Source organism: Xiphophorus couchianus, chromosome 21 (genome assembly GCF_001444195.1).
Source record: "Xiphophorus couchianus chromosome 21, X_couchianus-1.0, whole genome shotgun sequence".
In the NCBI taxonomy this organism is placed as follows: Eukaryota; Metazoa; Chordata; class Actinopteri; order Cyprinodontiformes; family Poeciliidae; genus Xiphophorus; species Xiphophorus couchianus.
The window spans coordinates 16807904-16831608 of NC_040248.1; the positions used below are offsets into that span (position 1 = coordinate 16807904).

Sequence of the window (23705 nt, forward strand, 5' to 3'; positions counted from 1 at the left end):
AAGGTAAATTCTGCTTCCTCTTTTGTTTTCCTTTTCAAAATCCTCACAGATATTGAGATAATAACATTTTCAAGCAGAATAAAAAGTTAAGTTAGGATAGAAACTGAAATTATTGTTTTAAGACTTTGTCATTTCGTCAATATCCTAAGAACTTGTTATTCTGGGTACATTTCATCATGTTATTTCATTGTATTAATAAAGAACCATTGCATCAGTTCAAATTATATTTCATAACATAAAATATTATGAGAACATCTGTTAAGATCTTGCTCGGTTTTTTTTTTGTTTTTTTTTTTTCAAAAAGTTGCAATAAATGTAAGATAACAATGTTTAAAGCCAAGATATTTTCCATTCGGTGAAAACTGAGCTTGTTTTCTTGTTAAAGGTACAAACGGACTTGGAGCCTGGATTCTTGCAATAATAGGGGCCGTGGGAATGGTACTTCTTGGCAGTACAGTCTTCATCCTTGACACGTAAGACACTTTTGTCTTCTGAGTAGTTACAATTCAGCTCCAGAGCTGCTGGTCTCGGTTACATTTTGGTGTTTGACGTTTACTTTCAATCTCTCCTGTTTGTTTTTTTTCTTTCAGCTGGTTCATTCACTCCTAATCCAGTCAAGCTCATGAGTTGTGCTTGTGTGAAGCACTAAAAATAAAATGCTGCAACCCGCTACAACTCTCTCAGCCACTGATTGGTGTATGAAATAGTTTCTGCCTCTTTGTAAAAACTTAAAAAAATATATTTAATTATCAATCAATCAATCAATAAGTTTATTCACTCAACAAATCACGCTTCATCAACAATGTATAAAGTCATTGTCTTGTAACAATTTATCTACATGAGTGAAAGGGAGCAGGAAGAAGAAAAACCTTATAACAACCTGCCCGTTTTTATATAATTACAAAATAAATCTTGTTTTTATGGCCGAATATATATAATTAAGAATACAACTTACAAACAATTTATCATTCTCCTCATTGTTAACTCAGAAGTGTATAAGACTTAATCCTTTTATTTCTTATAAAGTATTTTGAATTAGTTTAAAGTAGGACATTTTTTGAAATCCTCATCCAACCTTTTCCATAATTTGACTCCATGCACCGAAATACACATTTGTTTTAAAGTACTCCGCACAATCTTACTTTAGAAATCACACTTACTTCGGTTCTTTCTGTCACTTTGAGCTTAAGACAAAAAAAACTTTTGTAAATTGAATGGCAATAATATCTTTTTAGCTTTAAACATAACTAATAACATTTTTAAATTAACCAAGTCCCTTAATTTCAAATTGTCTGATTGAATAAGCAATTTATTTGTATGTTCTCTGTATGTCGTCTTATAGCTTTCTTTTGTCTCACAAAGGCTTAGTGTTAGTTTTATATGTGTTGCCCCAAAAGTCAATACAATGAGTCACATATGGAACAACAAATGAACAATATAAAGTCTGGAGTTTTGATTATTCTAAAAATATATTTTTGGTATACTTTGTTTAAAAGTATAATTGTTAGTATGATTGTTACTATATTTTTCTTTGACATTAGTCCTATAATCCTTGTTATTGTTCTTCAGGTGATAGGAAGCCAACTTTGTAATTGCCTTTATGTGTCTCTGAAGGTTCTGGTCGGATCAAATCACTACTGTAACCCATGTTAAAATCTGACATAAATAGAAATAAATAGTTGGTTAAAAGTCTGTAGACAGAAAATAACGTCGCTGTTCCTTTAAGGAACCAGCGTTACAGACGCGGCGCCTCGGTGACGCTGCAGTACACAGAGCTGAGGGAGAGAGCGGTGATTAATTAACAGGAAAAGTTAATATTATAGAAAAAGAAAAACATAACTTACCTGGTCGGGAACTGACGGGGGTTTTATGAGAACTAAGTTACATCGGTTTTGGTGAGTTTTGTGTTTATTTTTCTGCATTTTCATCGTGTTGTACTTTTTCTTTTGGCGGAGAGCTAACGCTAAAAACGTAGCTGGTTACGACGAAATGCTCCTTCATAAACTGTTATCCGGTTAATATATTGGGTTTATGAAGAAGAATTTATTTGTATAATTTGAGGATTTAAAAGGAGTTTTATTGTGTTTGTGGCCTGTTACACAGGTCAGGTTATTTTGTCCGGTTGGAAGCTCGGTCGGAGCGAGGATTGGTCGGCCATGTTTGGCGTGCACATTCACAGACGGGATTCAAGATGGCGAGCCAGACCTAGACCTTCAATTCATCTTCTCCATCGCATCAGGGAGGTACTATCCCGCGTGTGGTAATCCGCTGCCAGAGCGGTAGGAATATCAGGAACTAGTAAGAACTGAACAGAACAGAACTGAGAACCGATTGAATTATTATCTTTTGGACTGAATCAAACTGAGACTTTTCATTGAACTGAGTACCTGGATTTACATTTGGACCTGAACTTGAATTTAAAGTGCCATACTTGATTTTCATATGTTTATGTCTCTGAATGTGATTTGAGTAATTGTGGTCCACTTTGATTTAATTGTGTTTGAAGGCATTTCCCTACCTGTAAAAGAAAGAAAAATGAGTTAACTCAGGAGAAAAATAGAAATCTTAAAATAAGTGCAACCTAGGAAAAAGAGACCGGTCTAATTAACTCAAATTAGTCTGATTAAAATAACTTAGAATGAACTAAAGAGCAAAAAGAAAGAGTGATGTACTTTTTATTTAATTTTTTATTTTTTCCCTTTTCCTCCCCATTTATATTTACATCATTATTAAGAATCTGCAGGGTATTTTTGGTTTCATGTACTGTATTTTATATGTGTGTTTTGCATTCAGTAAATTGCCGGCCTTTTTCACTTAAAGCAGCGGTCTCTGGTGTTATTATTCTTGCTCCCCACTCCTTAGAGCCTAGAACTGGTCCAGTGGCGCAGCTAGTGGTGTGATACCAGTGCTACAAACTTGGCGAGCCAGCCAGGAGTGGCTTAAAGCATTTAAACCGGAGACCGTATAATATTATCAGTGTTAAAGGAGGAGAAGGAAGGGAAAAAAATGGATGTCGTTCAAACCAGTAGTGTAAAAATCCCTAACTCAGTCATAGTTAGCGGTATAACCGATACAGAAGTAGATGACGAACTAAGTGACTTCCTGAAACAATATGGTTCCATTCAAAGGGTAATCCCAGTAGATCCCACTGAACCAGAGTCGGCCAAGCAGGTTATTGTAGAGTATGTGTATGGTATAGCTATGCAATCTCTCTTACCTTCATTGCCGTACAGGCTTAACAGTAAGACCAAGACTGATGTCACTTACCACATCAGAGCCTTAGCCAATGTTTACACACCTGTAGCTAGCAAAACAGCTACACAGACTTACCTTTCAGAGTTAAAGGACATTGCAAAACAAACTGGTAAAGACTTTGCAGCTGTCCTCAGAGAAGAGCTCTCTCTCATCAGTGAGACTGTCGATCTAGATCATTCAGAGTCCCAAGATGGAGATGCAGAGCAGAACTCACCTGATACCCCAGAGCAACATGCCCCTGAAAATGTTGCACAGGTAAGCCCTCTGCCCAGTATGGCCCCGCAGCAGCATGTTCAACATCATTGGTCTCCACCATTGACACCATGTAAAGAAAAGACACAGCCCGCTCTGAAACTTTCTGATGTCAATCCACCTGACATACAAAAAGTAATTGTTGAGCACATAGTGAGAAATGAAGACTCTGCTCTGCAGGTGCACACTTCCTTGAGACTCAGACCCTTCTCTGGGCGTGTCCCACGTCCCAACAGTGAAGTGGATTATGAGACATGGCGTTCCAATGTGGAACTTCTTCTTAAAGATATAACACAGTCTGATCTTTACAAGTCACGAAAGCTTCTTGAAAGTCTCTTATCATCCGCCATTGATATTGTGAAAAAAGAAAAACATAACTTACCTGGTCGGGAACTGACGGGGGTTTTATGAGAACTAAGTTTTGGTGAGTTTTGTGTTTATTTTTCTATAATATTAACTTTTCCTGTTAATTAATCACCGCTCTTTTCCTCCGATTCCTCCTCTGCTCTCTCCCTCAGTTCTGTGTACTGCAGCGTCACTTAGGCGCCGCGTCTGTAACGCTGGTTCCTTAAAGGAACAGCGACGTTATTTTCTGTCTACAGACTTTTAACCAACTATTTGTTCCTATTTATGTCAGATTTTAACATGGGTTACATTACACCTAGATTTCGGGCCTGAACATTAGTTTTTTACCTGTAATAATTGTGCTTTTAGCCTAAGGAGGTACTACATACAGGGTTTCCCCCCAGTGTAACATAGGCCAGGCAGCAAGCCATGCTTTACTAGCACTGTCCGCCGGGCTAAGCGTTGCTTCTTTTTGTTTTTAGGAAAATAATTACAAAAAATAAATAAATAAAAATTTCAGAATTTTTTTTTTTTTAAAGCCGGATTGCGATCGTCTCCGTTGCTCTCAGCGTTTCACTGGCGGAGCAGATTTATTCATAGAAGATAGGTTTATAGCTGATGCATTTAAAGACGGAGAGCTGACCAATCACGTCACTGGTGCCTTTGTGCGCGCGCCTCCTTTCGCTCAAACTGGACACTGGCTGACCTGTATTGATATTTACATCAACTCCCTGGGAGGAATTATGTTTCTTTGGAGAACTCTATATCAAGGTAAGAGTATAAAGCCCAACGCGTTAGCAAGAACCGTGAACCGCAAGAATAAGTTGGAGTGGGACTTTCAGAGGTGCGTTAAAAGCCCCACTCACCTCTGAAAGCGGTAAGAATGATTTATCTTTGTGGGTGATGGTATTCACATCAACAGACATATTCATACAAAATAACAGTTATAACATCATTAGAAAACACATTGTAATACAAGATGTATTTAGTGGCACCTGCATCCCACCTGAGAGTGTTTCTAACAAGCACCTAACTCTAAACATCTCTGTGTGTGTTTTTGTTTTACATCTAAAAATATTCTCCATAAGAATGTTAATTACACTCCAGCCTCATGACACGAGGATGACTGGAGTCACAAACACCCAGTGGCCCCCAAGCACGTAGTCCCAGGAGTGTCCCAATAGGGACATTAAGGTCTTCCTCAGTCTGTCCCTGGGCCATGTTTCTCTCATCCTCTGAAAACAATGAATCCCTTCATAATCTCTAATTCTCCCTCCCTCTCTGGTGCTGAATCTGCTCCAGTGGTTGAAGTTTGTGTGGTAAACATATCAGTCTGGTTGATATATTTTTTGTGTCTACTTTGGCGCTCTTTAGTGTTTGCTCTCACAGTTTTTCTGGACCCGCTCCACCACATATCCCCTCCGATCTGCTGAAATAACTAAATTTATATCCTGGAAGGAGAATGGAGGGATGGGAAAAGGAGGACTGAGAGATTTCATTATATTAGTCCAATGTCCTTCAAGAAAATCAACCAGTGTTGAAGGTCAATACCTACACATATGCTTCTGTCCATTCATATCTACACATATTTTTGAATATTAAATGTGCCTTTCAACAGACATCACATCATGTGGAGTTATTTGATCTAAATCATCCTTTAAGCACCATGATGCTAACATTAAGATGAAACGGTGACTTCCTCTTTCTTGTTGTCAGACTCAAATTATCAGTAACAAGGTTTTATTTCAAAATAATAGCCGTGAAATTTGGGTAAATTAGTTTATATATTCTTCAAATTAATTTTTATTTATATAAAGTCATTTTCTCCTGACATTTATTGCTATCTTCTGTTATGTTCTACAGACAGTTAGTAGTTACCATAGCAACCAGTAACTGTAGGCTAGTCCCCTTTTACCATCTTTAACTCTGGTATGTATTAAGATTAGCTCTGTGCTTTTATTACAGATACTATGTTTTAACATGTATTTAAGACAAATTTAATCATATGCAGTGTTTAATGTTTTACCATTGTTTGTATATATTTTTGCTGTTTTCATAAGTAATATTGCACATTTTAGCTATCTTTAACTTTACAACTGTTACCTGATGTCATCTGTACATTAGGAACAATTTGGGTTATTTATAGTATTTTTATTTAATGTATAGGGGCTGGACTGATGTTAACCACCAGCTTGACCTTCTCTCTTGTTAAGTATGCTTCAATTTCTGATACAAAGTAACATTTCAGTTGCCAGTTGTGTGTTAGCTTTTAAATAGAAAACGTGTGTATTCTCCGTCTAGTAAAATTGCACATTGACATTTATTTAAAAGAAAAGGTTAGCTATGTAGATATTTTATGTTAATTTATTTTAAATACCACTATACGATCACAGTCAGCCCGTCTGTTTTTACTGTCTGTGACTTTATGACACAAACTGCTGGTCTGATATTAACCACCAACTTTTACTCTTTATATGATGAACACAGCCAGCTTGATTGTGTGTTGTGAAGTCAACCTGATGGACCTACGACGAACAGAGAAAGGTTACATATCCATCACATTTACTTTGAAACACAGAAGGTGGTGGTCTGACCTGCTGTTGATCAACTAATATACATTCAGGTTTTTTTATCTAAACTGGATCTGATTCAGCTGCAGCTCTTTTGGTAAGTCTGTGTTGATTTGATTTATTATGTATGTTTTCTGACTTTAATTGTGTTGCAGAATTATTTTAATGATATGAAACAATTGTGAAATATTTTTCAAAATGTTTAATGTCTGCCTTTTAATTATGTAAGCTCTGATTTTATCACAAGACTTCCTTAAAAATATGAATCTCATCATTAGGTTGTTCCAGTCAGAGAGATGAAGAAGCTCTGTCACCTGTCTAACAGCATCCTGATGGTCAGCATTTTACTGATTGTCTTCTTTCTTCCAGGTGAGTTTGTTTGTTCACTCCCTTTTATTTGGAGACGTCACATAAATCACTTCTGTTCTGAAATATTTGATTCCGATATGGTTCAAAGGATCCACACGTAACATGGAGATGAACTGGAGTTCAGCTTCATGTTAGATGTTCAATGTAACAGGATGAATTTTCTCCACGTTATTTCCATCATTCATTTGTTTTACAGGTGCTTTTGCTCATTGTGGTCGTGTTCTAAACCAGCACATGTATACACCACGTGAGATGGAAGCTCTGATTGGATCTTGTGTGGAAATCCCATGTAAATTTGGTACTTTGAAAGGATATGACAACAGCAAACCCACTTACGGAATCTGGATGAAACATATGCCGGTATATGATGTGGGAGCAAGTGAAATTATTTTTAACAGCAGTGGGTCAATTAACACCCATCAAATGGAAATGATTGGAGATTTGAGAAGGAAAAACTGCACCACTCGGATTCCTGATGTAAAAGCAGATCTTACAGACAAGTACTTCTTAAGAATTGAGAACGGGGAAGCGAAAGCAACATTTTGTGAAGATCCTTTTAAGTTAACAGTTATAGGTAAGAGATCTGTTTCTTATTGCTGTGTAATATACACTCACCAGCCACTGTATTAGGTACGCCTTGCTAGTACTGTCTTGGGAACCCTTTTGCCTTCAGAGCTGTCTTAATCCTTTGTAGCATAGATTCAACTAGGTACTGGAAACATTCCTCAGAGAGTGTGGTCCATGTTGACATTATAGCATCACGCAGTTGCTGCAGATTTGTCGGCTGCACATCTGTGATGGTTATGACATGGAGCGTTATCTTGCTGGAAGATGAAGATGTGTACACTGTGGTCATAAAAGGATGGACATGGTCCATCATAAACAAAACGAATCATAAATCAGATATAGATATGCACCAATAGACTGTTGACAAAAACTGTAAGCAGACAGACTGCGTAGAAATAAATGTTAGGTAGAAGTAGTTATCAAAGCATGTTAATTTTAACAAGGTTATTATTTAAATTAAGGTTTGCAGATTAGCTTGTGTATTCCCAGACTGAAAGTACAACTAAGATTTTAGAGCCGAAGTCATTAAACATTACAATTTAGAGAATTTTTAATAGTGAGTACAGTATCAGCCAACTGTAATTTACACTATGTCAGCATAGTAGTCTTTGACTCCCTGGGCGAATCACCTTTCCGGGGCGATCATCGCCAACACATTTTCTCGACTACATTCACATAAGCAGCTTAGTCATCCCCAGCACAAAGCTTAGCACCATGATAGACCCTCCCTTCTCTGCTGACGCCCTTTACTAAAAAGGTGCCATTCTCATATACTTTTCTCATTTTCCTTTACAAAAGTTCATCATTGATCCCTTACAACAAGGTCACTTAATCATTCGAGGCGCCATGACGGACGTTTGAAGAGAACTTGTTTTCCCAAGTTGCTTTTCCCAGTTTATTCATGATATTTATATGATATTTGATGTCTTTCTAATCATACTTACTTATAAAGAATATCGTGTTTCACTTTATGACATGTCTGGTTTGAAACCACAGATTCTCCTTGGACTCCCAGCATTGTTGTTTTTGGAAGTGATCTGAAGGAGAATCAGTCTCTCACTATAACCTGCTCAGCTCATACTCCCTGTTTACCTTCACCTCCTGAACTCACCTGGAATCTCAAAAAAGACTCTCTCGGACAAATACTGAAAAAGACTGATGGAACCTTTGCAACTAAACTCCAGGAGACCATCACTCTGTCAGACAAGCATGATGGATACAACATCAGCTGTACTGCTAGATATCCTGTGAAAGGAGGATTCAAACAGTCAGCGTCAGTAAGGACTCTCAATGTTTCATGTAAGTGATCCTATCAGCACAGCATAGTTCATGTTTAGTCCATTTACCTGATCAGCTCACAATAAAACAGGTTGTGATATTGGAGTCTGCTCTTTGGAGTGTACGATTGGAGTCGACTCCTCACTGTAGCCTTCCCTTCTTAATTATAAGGGAAGTCTACAAGGACAGCAGCTCGTTGAGTACTCCACAGGAGAGGTAGAGACAGAGCGAGAAAGAGAGAGAGAGAGCCATCTCCCAACCTTTTCCCTTTGACTGCTTCACTCTCACACTTTAAGTGGCTCCACTGAGTGGACTCCGCTCGGCTCACAGCGTAACTTTATTTTGTTTAGCACGGCAGCCTTGTGCCAATCACGTGTGAGGATATGGGGACATAACATTATATGAAAACAGAGAAGGGGACAGACAGGAGAGTGAATCGCATCAGTCAATAGACAGCGGTCAGGTTGAGAGTGTGTTGCAAAAACCCGTAAATATAGCTGATACCTATAAGCAAAGCAGCATCTGGCTGTAGATTAAAAATATTATGTAATAATACATTATTGTTGTGGGTCTGTTCAGTAAATTTGTTTACCGTAATTTTTTTTTTTTTTTTATTGAAAGTTTGGGCGAGAACAAAGAATTTAACTCTCTTGTCTTTCCTGTGTTTGTTTAAATTGTCTTTAATAGGTATTTAGACCTGACAGTCTGTTCAGTAAATTTGTTTACCGTAATTTTTTTTTTTTTTTTATTGAAAGTTTGGGCGAGAACAAAGAATTTAACTCTCTTGTCTTTCCTGTGTTTGTTTAAATTGTCTTTAATAGGTATTTAGACCTGACAGTCTGTTCAGTAAATTTGTTTACCGTAATTTTTTTTTTTTTTAATTGAAAGTTTGATTAAATTATTATGCAGAAGTTAGAATGTCTGTTTTCATAACAGAACAAATATATAAAATTAAGGAATTGCATAGCTTCTTATACAGGTACATTGAATGCAAAATGATTTGTCGTATAAAACATTCCTGTTTGCCAAGTTATATTACTATGTGGGGCTGCAGTTGATGATAAATTAAGAGACGTTTGGGAGTCAAAAGAACCGGCTTGTCTTTGTAAGCTCTGTCTGAAAATGCTAGCAAATGCTAAGTTAAGTCTTTGCAATGAACTAATTTATATAAATTAATTTAGGATTTCACTATGATCTCTGAAAAATTGTTTAATTTGAATGCCTTTTTTCTTCATGCAAAATATTCTTTGTTAAAGTAGAAAACAAAACTTTTTGAGTTATTAAAAGAAATATTACTGGTCAATTTAATGGCATTTATTTAGGCATGTTTTGAATGTTTCATGGTAATTAAAAAAATATAGAATTTAAGCATCTTTTGGAGATTTTGAGTCACAACTTTTCACAAGTTTTAATGTAAACTGAAGGGAAAACAAGTTATAAAATATTTCAGATTTTAAAGCACTGCAGCAGCCTTAATGTCTAAACTAAATGATACTGATGTTGATTAAAAGCTCTTTGAATGTTCTTTCAAGTAAATTTTTTAGTAACCTAAACGTATAAAGTAAATATGTCATCTCATTTTCCTCAGATGCTCCTAAAGACACCTCAGCAACCATCAGTCCATCATATTTGGTGTCAAAAGGTAGCAGGGTGGCGTTGAGCTGCTCCAGCAGAGGCAACCCTCCCATTACCAGCTACACCTGGTTCAAGCACCGCAAACGTGGAGACATTAAATTATCTGTGGCGCCGGTTTACAGCTTCTTTGCTACTGAGCGAGCAAACTATTACTGTGAGGCCAAAAATACTTTTGGTAGTGAGAGATCGAAAACCATCTGTATTGACATCATTGGTAATGCATGTTATTTTTAAAAAAAGGTCATTTCATTTCTATTTATAATATGTACATATAGAGCAATGGTGGCATATCACAATACTGGTTAGACATAATGATTACAGCTGTGTATTAGGAAGGCCACATTAAAAGACGAGTTTGAAATGTGCTGTTTGCTTAATTGGGGGGTCTGAGAACCAGTCAGTATCTGGTGTAACCGCCATTTCACTCTCGCAGTGCAACACATCTCCTTCACATAGAGTTGAACAGCTTGTTGGTTTTGGCCTGTGTAGTGATGGTCCATTTCTTTAAGAAGTGGACCAACATTCAATTCCTGTACGAAGCTGATGGATATTTTCAGGAACTAGAACATGCTGTTGTATGGGCTGATCCAGAGCATCCCAAACATGTTCAATGGGTGACATGTTTGGTGAGTATGCTGGCCATGCACAAACTGGGATGTTAAAAGAGTGAGTGAAAAAACAGGACATTTAGCTCATGAAAAATAGGAGCAAAAACAAAAGGGTTGTGTTTATACTTTTCATCAGTAAATCTATACATTCCCAATGCATTTATTAAAACGCACAACAATCATGTTATTTTTACATGCATAAATCTGACACACACATAGAACATCAATTAAATGTGTGTCTAATATGAAATTTCAGATGCTCTTTTGATTCCACACTTTAATATCCCTTTTGGTGATCTGAAGGAGGGCAAATCTGTCACTATAAAATGCTCAGCTTCAACTCCCTGTCCACAATCACCTCCTGAACTCACCTGGAATCTCCAACAAGACTCTCTCAGACAAACAGAGAAAAACACAGATGGAACCTTTACAACTAAAATCCAGAAGAACATCACTCTGTCAGACACACATGATGGATACAACATCATATGTTCTTCCAGACATCCTGCGGCAGAGAAAAAACGTACAGCAAAGACAGAAGTGACTCTCAGTGTTCCATGTAAGTGATCCAGTCAGCAGGTCATGGTTCAGCTGTTTCTGATTAATAAAGTTTATGTGTCTTATTTTCCTCAGATGCTCCTAGAAACACCTCAGCATCCATCAGTCCATCAGCTTTGGTGTCAGCAGGTAGCAGGGTGGAGCTGAACTGCTCCAGCAGAGCCAAACCTCCACCCAGCTTCACCTGGTTCAGGAACAGCGGACGTGGATTCATTACAGTGGCTTCAGTGTTCAGTATGAGCTTCATTGCTGCTGAGCGAGGAGACTATTACTGTGAGGCCACAAATAGGCTTGGTAGTGAGAAATCGAAACGCATCTGTCTTGACCTCATTGGTAATGCTGATTGTTTTTATTTATAAGATCATTTCATTTCTTCCAGTTTATATATATACGTACATAGAGCTCTTGGAAAAAAATTGCAAGTACACTTAAAATGATCAGTTTCTCTGATTTTACTTTCTATAACTATATGTTTATGTAAAATGATTATTGTTCTTTTCTATTATGAAATACTGATAATATGTCGTATATGCAGAAAATGGCAGTGCTTTCAGACCTCATATAGTGCAAAGAAAACAAGTTCATATTCATTTAGACCAGTGGTTCTTAACCTTTTATGAGGTACCGAACTTCATATCCGCATTCACTGAACCCTTCTTTAGTGATAAATACATTTTTTTTTCCAAATTCAAGACATAGGTATATGTTTTCTTGCTGGTGCACAAAATGAGCCGTGCATGAACGTCACTTTGCTCAAAGAACAAAACCATGAACTCACAGCAAGTTACAGTATTACTTTATTCTAGCCCCCAAAAAATATTTCCGCCCCATAAAAGAATTTCAGCCCCCAAAATACACTGCTCAAAAAAATAAAGGGAACACTTAGACAACACAATATAACTCCAAGTAAATCAAACTTCTGTGAAATCAAACTGTCCACTTAGGAAGCAACACTGATTGACAATCAATTTCACCTGCTGTTGTGCAAATGGAACTTTGTACAGAACAAAGTATTCAATGAGAATATTTCTTTCATTCAGATCTAGGATGTTATTTGAGTGTTCCCTTTATTTTTTTGAGCAGTATATTTTTTTACTATTTTACTAATTAAAAATAAATTTGGAATTTTTCAAAGAATTAAAATTTTTTTAATAACTTAATTCTTTTTATTTTAAATTTAGTTTGTGTTTTGTTGTTTTGAATCCACAAAATACTTTTTTGGGGCCAGAATAAAGTGTTGCACAAATGACATACCTGCAAATCGGTGTGACTTCTGCTGTTGTCTTTGGGAGAGCAGTTCAGAGAGGCGTGGCTTCACCTTGGCAAGTGCATCTTCAGAGCAAAGTCTGTTCATTTTCTTCTTTTTTTGCTCGACATATTTAGTATGGATTAAAATATTAAGAAAGAAACCACGCGACGTACAACTACGACAGCTGCTGATACTGCGTGCACTAAATTCCCCGCAGCACTGATTGGCCAAGCAATGTAACATGATCCTCTGCAGCAAGTGATGGCCAAGCGGGGCGCGTCATCACAACTTTACACAAATGTGTCTTTGCCTCCGCGGCAGAGGCTCCGCCGAACCCCTGAGACCGACTCATCGAACCCTGGGGTTCGATCGAACCCAGGTTAAGAACTACTGATTTAAAAACAATAATGCTGATGTTTTAACTCAAAAAGAGTTCAGAAATCAATAGTTGGTCTCTTAATCTTTTCCATTGCTGTATATGTAACTGGTGTTATAAATATCAGCGTCTTAAACATGAAATGTGTGTATTTATATATATATAAATATATATATTTGTGTATATATGTATATATATACACACACATACACATACTTGTGTATGTGTGTGTTTTCGGTCTTTGAGTTCAGCTCATAGAAAATCGGAGCAATAAAGTGTTACATTTATAATTTTGTTCAGTATATGTATATTTCCAATGCATATTTTTAACACACAACAATCATGTTATTTTTACATGCACAAATCTATGACACACGTAGAATATTATTTGTGTCTGATGTGAAATTTCAGATGCTCCTTTGACTCCCAGAATTGATATCCCTTTTGGTGATCTGAAGGAGGGCCAGTCTGTCACTATAACCTGCTCAGCTTCAACTCCGTGTCCACTCTCACTTCCTGAACTCACCTGGAATCTCCAACAAGACTCTCTCAGACAAACAGAGAAAAACACAGAGGGAATCTTTACAACTAAAATCCAGAAGAACATCACTCTGTCAGACACACATGATGGATACAACATCAGATGTTCTTCCAGACATCCTGCGGCTGAAAAAAGCAACATAGCAAAGACAGAAGTGACTCTCAGTGTTCCATGTAAGTGATCCTGTCAGCAGGTCATGGTTCAGCTGTTTCTGATCAATAAAGTTCATGTGTCTCATTTTCTTCAGATGCTCCTAGAAACACCTCAGCATCCATCAGTCCATCAGCTTTGGTGTCAGCAGGTAGCAGGGTGGAGCTGAGCTGCTCCAGGAGAGCCAAACCTCCACCCAGCTTCACCTGGTTCAGGAACAGCGGACGTGGATTCATTAAAGTGGCTTCAGTGTTCAGTATGAGCTTCAATGCTGCTGAGCGAGGAGACTATTACTGTGAGGCCACAAATAGGCTTGGTAGTGAGAAATCGAAACGCATCTGTCTTGACCTCATTGGTAATGCTTATTATTTTTATTTAATAAGATCATTTCATTACTTCCAATTTATATATATACGTACATAGTACTCTAGAAAAGGTTAAGAGACCACTTAAAATGATCAGCTCATCTGATTTTACTTTTTATAGTTATATGTTTATGTAAAATGATCCATTTTATTTTATGAAATACTGAAAATTTCTCTTATATGCAGAAAATGACAGTGCTTTCAGACCTCATATAGTGCAAAGAAAACAATTTCATATTCATTTAGAAACAATAATGCTGATGTTTTAACTCAAGAAGAGTTCAGAAATCAATAGTTGGTCTCTTAATCTTTTCCATAGATGTATATGTAACTGGTGTTATAAATATCAGCATCTTAAACATGAGATGTGTGTATTTATATATATATATCTATATATATGCGTGTGTGTGGTATACGTTACCTGGCCAAGATAAGAGTACAGTTGTGCCTTAGGCAGGTAGACAGATTAGTGAACAATATATGAGCGATATGGTTATATTGAAAATATTTTTGGTCTTTGAGTTCAGCTCATAGAAAATCGGAGCAATAAAGTGTTACATTTATATTTTTGTTCAGTATATGTATATTTCCAATGCATATTTTTAACACACAACAATCATGTTATTTTTACATGCACAAATCTATGACACACGTAGAACATTATTTGTGTCTGATGTGAAATTTCAGATGCTCCTTTGACTCCCAGAATTGATATCCCTTTTGGTGATCTGAAGGAGGGCCAGCCTGTCACTGTAACCTGCTCAGCTTCAACTCCGTGTCCACTCTCACTTCCTGAACTCACCTGGAATCTCCAACAAGACTCTCTCAGACAAACAGAGAAAAACACAGAGGGAATCTTTACAACTAAAATCCAGAAGAACATCACTCTGTCAGACACACATGATGGATACAACATCAGATGTTCTTCCAGACATCCTGCGGCTGAAAAAAGCAACATAGCAAAGACAGAAGTGACTCTCAATGTTCCATGTAAGTGATCCTGTCAGCAGGTCATGGTTCAGCTGTTTCTGACCAATAAAGTTTATGTGTCTCATTTTCCTCAGATGCTCCTAGAAACACCTCAGCATCCATCAGTCCATCAGGTTTGGTGTCACCAGGTAGCAGGGTGGAGATGAGCTGCTCCAGCAGAGCCAAACCTCCACCCAGCTTCACCTGGTTCAGGAACAGCGGACGTGGATTCATTAAAGTGGCTTCAGTGTTCAGTATGAGCTTCAGTGCTGCTGAGCGAGGAGACTATTACTGTGAGGCCACAAATAGGCTTGGTAGTGAGAAATCGAAACGCATCTGTCTTGACCTCATTGGTAATGCTTATTATTTTTATTTAATAAGATCATTTCATTACTTCCAGTTTATATATATACGTACATAGTACTCTAGAAAAGGTTAAGAGACCGCTTAAATTGATCAGTTTATCTGATTTTACTTTTTATAGTTATATGTTTAAGTAAAATGATCCATTTTATTTGATGAAATACTGAAAATTTCTTTTATATGCAGAAAATGACAGTGCTTTCAGACCTCATATAGTGCAAAGAAAACAATTTCATATTCATTTAGAAACAATAATGCTGATGTTTTAACTCAAGAAGAGTTCAGAAATCAATAGTTGGTCTCTTAATCTTTTCCATAGATGTATATGTAACTGGTGTTATAAGTATCAGCATCTTAAACATGAGATGTGTGTATTTATATATATATATCTATATATATGCGTGTGTGTGGTATACGTTACCTGGCCAAGATAAGAGTACAGTTGTGCCTTATGCAGGTAGACAGATTAGTGAACAATATATGAGCGATATGGTTATATTGAAAATATTTTTGGTCTTTGAGTTCAGCTCATAGAAAATCGGAGCAATAAAGTGTTACATTTATATTTTTGTTCAGTATATGTATATTTCCAATGCATATTTTTAACACACAACAATCATGTTATTTTTACATGCACAAATCTATGACACACATAGAACATTATTTGTGTCTGATGTGAAATTTCAGATGCTCCTTTGACTCCCAGAATTGATATCCCTTTTGGTGATCTGAAGGAGGGCCAGTCTGTCACTATAACCTGCTCAGCTTCAACTCCGTGTCCACTCTCACTTCCTGAACTCACCTGGAATCTCCAACAAGACTCTCTCAGACAAACAGAGAAAAACACAGATGGAACCTTTACAACTAAAATCCAGAAGAACATCACTCTGTCAGACACACATGATGGATACAACATCAGATGTTCTTCCAGACATCCTGCGGCTGAAAAAAGCAACAAAGCAAAGACAGAAGTGACTCTCAATGTTCCATGTAAGTGATCCTGTCAGCAGGTCATGGTTCAGCTGTTTCTGACCAATAAAGTTCATGTGTGTCTCATTTTCCTCAGATGCTCCTAGAAACACCTCAGCATCCATCAGTCCATCAGCTTTGGTGTCAGCAGGTAGCAGGGTGGAGCTGAGCTGCTCCAGCAGAGCCAAACCTCCACCCAGCTTCACCTGGTTCAGGAACAGCGGACGTGGATTCATTAAAGTGGCTTCAGTGTTCAGTATGAGCTTCAATGCTGCTGAGCGAGGAGACTATTACTGTGAGGCCACAAATAGGCTTGGTAGTGAGAAATCGAAACGCATCTGTCTTGACCTCATTGGTAATGCTGATTGTTTTTATTTATAAGATCATTTCATTTCTTGCAGTTTATATATATACATGCTTACAGCTCTGGAAAAAAAAATTAAGAGACCACTTAAAATTATCAGTTTATCTGATTTTACTTTTTATAGTTATATGTTTAAGTAAAATGATCCTTGTTCTTTTCTTTTATGAAATACTGAAAATATTTCGTATATGCAGAAAATTTAGTTCTTTCAGACCTCATATAGTGCAAAGAAAACAATTTCATATTCATTTAGAAACAATAATGCTGATGTTTTAACTCAAGAAGAGTTCAGAAATCAATGGTTGGTCTCTTAATCTTTTCCATAGATGTATATGTAACTGGTGTTATAAATATCAGAATCTTAAACATGAAATGTGTGTATTTATATATATGTATACATGTATATTCGTGTGTGACTGTGTGTGCTTTCGGTCTTTGAGTTCAGCTCATAGAAAATTGGAGCAATAAAGTGTTACATTTATAATTTTGTTCAGTATATGTATATTTCCAATGCATATTTTTAACACACAACAATCATGTTATTTTTACATGCACAAATCTATGACACACGTAGAATATTATTTGTGTCTGATGTGAAATTTCAGATGCTCCTTTGACTCCCAGAATTGATATCCCTTTTGGTGATCTGAAGGAGGGCCAGCCTGTCACTATAACCTGCTCAGCTTCAACTCCGTGTCCACTCTCACTTCCTGAACTCACCTGGAATCTCCAACAAGACTCTCTCAGACAAACAGAGAAAAACACAGAGGGAATCTTTACAACTAAAATCCAGAAGAACATCACTCTGTCAGACACACATGATGGATACAACATCAAATGTTCTTCCAGACATCCTGCGGCTGAAAAAAGCAACATAGCAAAGACAGAAGTGACTCTCAGTGTTTCATGTAAGTGATCCTGTCAGCAGGTCATGGTTCAGCTGTTTCTGATTAATAAAGTTCATGTTTGTCTCATTTTCTTCAGATGCTCCTAGAAACACCTCAGCATCCATCAGTCCATCAGCTTTGGTGTCAGTAGGTAGCAGGGTGGAGCTGAACTGCTCCAGCAGAGCCAAACCTCCACCCAGCTTCACCTGGTTCAGGAACAGCGGACGTGGATTCATTAAAGTGGCTTCAGTGTTCAGTATGAGCTTCAATGCTGCTGAGCGAGGAGACTACTACTGTGATTCCACAAATGAGCTTGGTAGTGAGAAATCGACAAGCATCTGTATTGACATCGGTGGTAATGCTTATCTTTTTGTAAGATCATTTCTATTTATAAACAGAGAGAGAATTTAGAGACCAATTATCAGTTGCTCTGATTTTAGTTGTCATAAATATGTTTAAGTAATATGAACATTGCTCTTTTATTCTATGAACTACTGACATGTCTCTGAAAAAACAAGCAAAGATTTAGTTTTTATTTACAAAAAAAATGAGAAACGGTCAAAATAAGCTCATTATTTGAGGTCTGAAAATGCTGCATCTTTATTGTACTAATGCAAAGAAAAGAATTTCATTTACTTTTAGAAATAATAATACCAATGTTTTTGTTATGATGTGATGTTGAGGTGGACCCAATGGCAGCAGGCAAAAATTTAGTTGTGAATATGTAATGAACAAATACTAGAGTACAACTTACTTAAGGAACATTCCAGAGAAGCACACAGAAAATCCAAAAACTTTCAAAAAGTTTATCCATCCCATCTCACAACTGTAGCATATCAATATACCAGTTAGACAGAATGATTACTGCTCAGGTTTGCCTTAGGCAGGTCACATTACAAGACCAGTTTGAAATGTGCTGTTTGCCTTTGAAAATTGGACCAACATGTAATTTCTGTTCAAAGCTGATGGATATTTTCATGAACTAGAACATGCTGTTGTATGGGCTGATCCAGAGCATCCCAACCATGTTCAATGGGTGACATGTTTGGTGAGTATGCTGGCCATGCACAAACTGGGATGTTTTCAGCTTACAGGAATTGTGCACTGATGCTTACAACGTGGGACGGTTCACTAGTATGCTGACATGAGGAAATGTTCGTGGATGAATGCCACAACAATGGGCCTCAGGATTGCTTCACGGTATCCCTGTGCATTCAAAACGCCATCGATAAAATGCACCTGTGTTCGATGTCCTTGACATTCGCCTACCCACACCAGAAACCCGCTTCCACCATGTCACTCAATCCACAACGTTTGCCTCAGCAAACCGTTCGCCCACACAATGAAACAAACGCTATCATCCGTCTGCCCTGAACTGTGAAAACTGGGATTCATCCATGAAGATCACATCTCTCCAACGTGCCAGACGCCATCAAATGTGAACATTTGCCAATTCCAGTTGGCTAGAGCAATGAACTGCAGGTCGAGACCCCGATGAGGACGACATGCATGCAGATGATCCTGAGACGGTTTCTGACTCTTTGTGCAGGAGGTCTTTGTTTGTGCAAACTAATTGTTTCAGCAGTTGCCCGGATAGCTGGTCTCAGACAATCTTGGCGGTGAACATGTTGGATGTGGAGTTGCTGGGCTGATGTGGTTACACATGCTCTGTGATTGTGAGGCTGGTAAGATGTACTGCCAAATTATCTGGAACACCTTTGTAAATGGCTCATGGCAGAGGAATGAACATTCAATTCACAGGCAACAGCTCTGGTCGGCATAGCTGCAGTCAGCATGCCAATTGCTCGCCCCTTCAAAACTTGTGCGGTCTTTGACATTGTGCTGAGTGACAAAACATTACATTTCAGATTGGTGTTTTATTGTGGCCTGCCCATGGCACTCCTGTGCAGTAATCATTCTGTCTAATCAGGATCTTGACATGCCACACTCACAAGGTGGGATGGATTTTGTAATCAAATGAAATCTATCGCAGATTTGGACAGATTAGTGAACAATATTTGAGAGAAATTTTTATATTGAGAATGTTTTAGGACTTTGAGTTCAGCTAATGAAAAATGGGAGCAAAAACAAAAGTGTTACCTTTATATTTTGGTTCAGTGTGTATATATCCTATGAAGACATTAAACACACAACAGTCATGTTTTTCCAAATGCATACATTTTTGTCACACACAGGACATCAATTAAATGTGTGTCTAATGTGAAATTTCAGATGCTCCTTTGACTCCCAGAATTAGTATCTCTACTTGGAATCTGAGGGAGGGCCAGTCTGTTATTGTAACCTGCTCAGCTTCAACTCTCTGTCCACACTCACTTCCTGAACTCACCTGGAATCTCCAACAAGACTCTCTCAGACACACAGAGAGAAACGCAGATGGAACCTTTACAACTAAAATCCAGAAGACCATCACTCTGTCAGATACACATGATGGATACAACATCAAATGTTTCACCAGACATCCTGCGGCTAGAAAAAGCAACGCAGCAACGACAGAAGTGGCTCTCAGTGTTTCATGTAAGTGATCCTGTCAGTAGATCATAGTTCAGCAGTTTCTGATCAATAAAGTTCATGTGTCTCATTTTCATCAGATGCTCCTAGAAACACCTCAGCATCCATCAGTCCACCAGAAGGTAACTGGGTGGACCTGAGCTGCTCCAGCAGAGCCAAACCTCCTCCCAAAATCACTTGGTTCAAGAAAGGCCCGGAAAGTACCACTGAAGTAGCTACAGGCAACTTTCACAAGGTTAAATTCACTGATGGCGATCAATACTACTGTGTAGCTGAAAATAAGGTGGGAAAACAGAAATCATCACCGATCAATCTCACAGTAAAAGGTAAATTCTGCTTCCTCTTTTGTTTTCTTTTTCAAAGAAAAAGAAAACGGAAACCTGACTTAATGTCGTGTTTTGATTGTTGATTCTATGTTGCATTGTGTTTCTGTGTTTGACATGATGTAAAGCACTTTTAAATACTTTGCTGCTGAAATGTGCTATACAAATAAAATTTGATTGATTGATTGATTGATCCTCTCATTGGGCTGCCACCTTATCGTGGTGGAGGGGTTTGAGTGCCCCAATGATCCTAGGAGCTATGCTGTCTGGGGCTTCATGCCCCTGGTAGGGTCACCCAAGGCAGACAGGTCCTAGGTGAGGGACCAGACAAAGCGCAGCCCGAAGACCCCAATGATGAATAAAAACATTGGACTTGGCGTTCACTCGCCCAGACGCGGGTCACTGGCCCTACTCTGGAGCCAGGCCTGGAGGGGGGGCACGATGGTGAGCGCCTGGTGGCCGGGTACTCATGGAGCCCGGCCGGGCAAAGCCCGAAGAGGAAACATGGGTCCCCCCTCCCATGGGCCCACCACCTGTGAGAGGGGCCAAAGGGGTTAGGTGCAGTGTGTGATGGGTGGCGGCAGAGGGAGGGGACCCTGGCGGTCCGATCCTCAGTTGCAGAAGCTGGCTCTTGGGACGTGGAATGTCACCTCTCTGGTGGGGAAGGAGCCGGAGCTAGTATGTGAGGTCGAGAGGTTCCGGCTAGAAATAGTCGGTCTCACCTCGACGCATGGCTTTGGTTCTAGAACCAGCCTCCTTGAGAGGGGCTGGACATACTTCCACTCTGGAGTTGCCCAAGGTGAGAGGCGTCAGGCAGGAGTGGGCATACTCTTTGCTCCCCATCTCGGCGCCTGTACGTTGGGGTTTACTCCGGTGAACGAGAGGGTAGCCTCCCTCCGCCTATGGGTGGGGGGACGGGTCCTGACTGTAGTTTGTGCTTACGGGCCGAACAACAGTTCACCCTTTTTGGAGTCCTTAGAGGGGGTACTGGAGAGTGCTCCTCCTGGGGACTCCCTTGTTCTGCTGGGGGACTTCAACGCTCACGTGAGCAATGACAGTGAGACCTGGAGGGGCGTGGTTGGGAGGAACGGCCCCCCCGATCTGAACTCGAGCGGTGTTCTGTTGTTGGACTTCTGTGCTCGTCATGGATTGTCCATAACGAACACCATGTTCAGGCATAAGGGTGTCCATATGTGCACTTGGCACCAGGACACCCTAGGCCGCAGTTCGATGAATGACTTTGTCATTGTTTCATCGGATGTGCAGCCGTATGTCTTGGACACTTGGGTGAAGAGAGGTGCAGAGCTGTCCACTGACCACTACCTGGTGGTGAGTTAGCTCCGGTGGTGGGGGAGGAAGCCGGTCAGGCCTGGCAGGCCCAAACGTGTTGTGAGGGTCTGCTGGGAACATCTGGCGGAATCCCCAGAGAGACGAAGCTTTAACTCCCATCTCCGGCAAAACTTCGAACACGTCCCGGGGGAGGTGGGGGACATGGAGTCTGAGTGGACCATGTTCCGTGCCTCCATTGTCGAGGCGGCCGATCGGAGCTGTGGCCGCAAGGTTGTCGGTGCCTGTCGCAGCGGCAACCCTCGAACCCGTTGGTGGACACCTTCAGTGAGGGATGCCATCAGGCTGAAGGAGTCCTACCGGGCCTTTTTGGCCTGTGGGACTCTGGAAGCAGCTGATGGGTACCGGCAGGCGAAGAGGCATGCAGCTCGGGTGGTTGCTGAGGCAAAAACTCGGGCGTGGGAGGAGTTTGGAGAGGCCATGGAGAAAGACTTCCATACGGCTTCGAGGCGACTCTGGTCCACCATCCGGCGTCTCGGGAGGGGGGGGGGGGAGAGCAGTATGGCACCAACACTCTTTATAGTGGGGATGGTGTGCTGCTGACCTCTACTCGGGACGTTGTAGGCCGGTAGGCAGAGTACTTCGAAGACCTTCTCAATCCCACCAACATGCCTTCCATTGAAGAAGCTGAGCCTGGGGACTCTGGGTTGGGCTCTCCGATCTCTGGGGACGAGGTCGCCGAGGTGGTTAAAAACCTCCTTGGTGGCAAGGCTCCGGGGGTGGATGAGATCCACTCGGAGTTCCTTAAGGCTCTGGATGTTGTAGAGTTGTGTTGGCTGACGCGACTCTGCAATATTGCATGGACATCTGGGGCAGTTCCCCTGGATTGGCAGACCGGGGTGGTGGTCCCCCTGTTCAAAAAGGGGGACCGGAGGGTGTGCTCTAATTATAGAGGGGTCACACTCTTAAGCCTCCCTGGCAAGGTCTATTCAGGGGTCCTGGAGAGGAGGGTCCGTCGGATAGTCAAACCTTGGATTCAGGAAGAGCAGTGTGCTTTTCGTCCTGGTCGTGGAACACTGGACCAGCTCTACACCCTCGGCAGGGTCCTGGAGGGTGCATGGGAGTTTGCCCAACAAGTCTACATGTCTTTTGTGGACTTGGAGAAGGTGTTTGACCGTGTCCCTCGGGGAGCCCTGTGGAGGGTTCTCCGGGAGTATGGGGTACCGGGCCCTTTGATACGAGCTGTCAGGTCCCTGTATGACCGGTGTCAGAGTCTGGTCCGCATTGCCGGCAGTAAGTCGGGCTCGTTTCTGGTGAGAGTTGGACTCCACCAGGGCTGCCCTTTGTCACCGATTCTGTTCATCACTTTCATGGACAGAATTTCTAGGCGCAGCCAAGGTGTTGAGGGGATTCGATTTGGTGACCATTAGGATCTCATCTCTGCTTTTTGCAGACAATGTGGTCCTACTGGCCTCATCAGGTCATGATCTGCAGCTCTGGAGCGGTTCGCAGCCGAGTGTGAAGCGGCCGGGATGGGAATCAGTGCCTCCAAATCCGAGGCCATGGTCTTGAGCCAGAAAAGGGTAGAGTGCCTTCTCTGGGTCAGGGGGGCGTGTCCTGCCCCAAGTGGAGGAGTTCAAGTATCTCGGGATCTTGTTCACGAATGGGGGAAGAAGGGAGCGGGAGATTGACAGACGGATTGGCGCAGCGTCTGCCGTCAAGCGGGCGCTGTACCGGTCCGTCGTGGTGAAGAGAGAGCTGAGCCATAAAGCGAAGCTCTTGATTTACTGTTCGATCTACGTTCCCACCCTCATCTATGGTCATGAGCTTTGGGTCATGACCGAAAGAACGAGATCGCGGATACAAGCGGCCGAAATGGGTTTTCTTCGTAGGGTG

General features: G+C 40.2%; 2 protein-coding genes and 1 long non-coding RNA gene across 23 annotated transcripts in view; all 3 read left to right on the forward strand.

The window, feature by feature from the left end:
• The window catches only part of LOC114136523 (hemicentin-1-like), a 51908-nt gene that overhangs the window by 27244 nt on the left and 959 nt on the right, over positions 1 to 23705 (forward strand). For all 21 annotated transcript variants that reach the window (XM_028004533.1, XM_028004543.1, XM_028004541.1 and 18 more), the window contains 13 exons: positions 10225 to 10485; positions 11136 to 11438; positions 11513 to 11770; positions 13474 to 13776; positions 13851 to 14108; positions 14806 to 15108; positions 15183 to 15440; positions 16138 to 16440; positions 16517 to 16774; positions 17389 to 17691; positions 17768 to 18025; positions 19903 to 20205; positions 20280 to 20525. In XM_028004533.1, the coding sequence (XP_027860334.1) occupies positions 10225 to 10485; positions 11136 to 11438; positions 11513 to 11770; positions 13474 to 13776; positions 13851 to 14108; positions 14806 to 15108; positions 15183 to 15440; positions 16138 to 16440; positions 16517 to 16774; positions 17389 to 17691; positions 17768 to 18025; positions 19903 to 20205; positions 20280 to 20525 (3615 nt within the window). The remainder of the gene's footprint in view (positions 1 to 10224; positions 10486 to 11135; positions 11439 to 11512; positions 11771 to 13473; positions 13777 to 13850; positions 14109 to 14805; positions 15109 to 15182; positions 15441 to 16137; positions 16441 to 16516; positions 16775 to 17388; positions 17692 to 17767; positions 18026 to 19902; positions 20206 to 20279; positions 20526 to 23705) is intronic.
• Positions 1776 to 4210, forward strand: LOC114136548 (uncharacterized). Its single transcript, XM_028004593.1, has 2 exons — positions 1776 to 1895; positions 2104 to 4210. The coding sequence occupies exon 2, from the start codon at positions 3007 to 3009 to the stop codon at positions 3916 to 3918; it is 912 nt and encodes a 303-aa protein (XP_027860394.1). The 5' UTR covers positions 1776 to 1895; positions 2104 to 3006; the 3' UTR covers positions 3919 to 4210.
• LOC114136558 (uncharacterized) lies at positions 4283 to 6476 on the forward strand. The gene is made up of 3 exons (XR_003593831.1): positions 4283 to 5781; positions 6019 to 6064; positions 6340 to 6476. It is a non-coding gene; the product is annotated as an uncharacterized LOC114136558 (long non-coding RNA).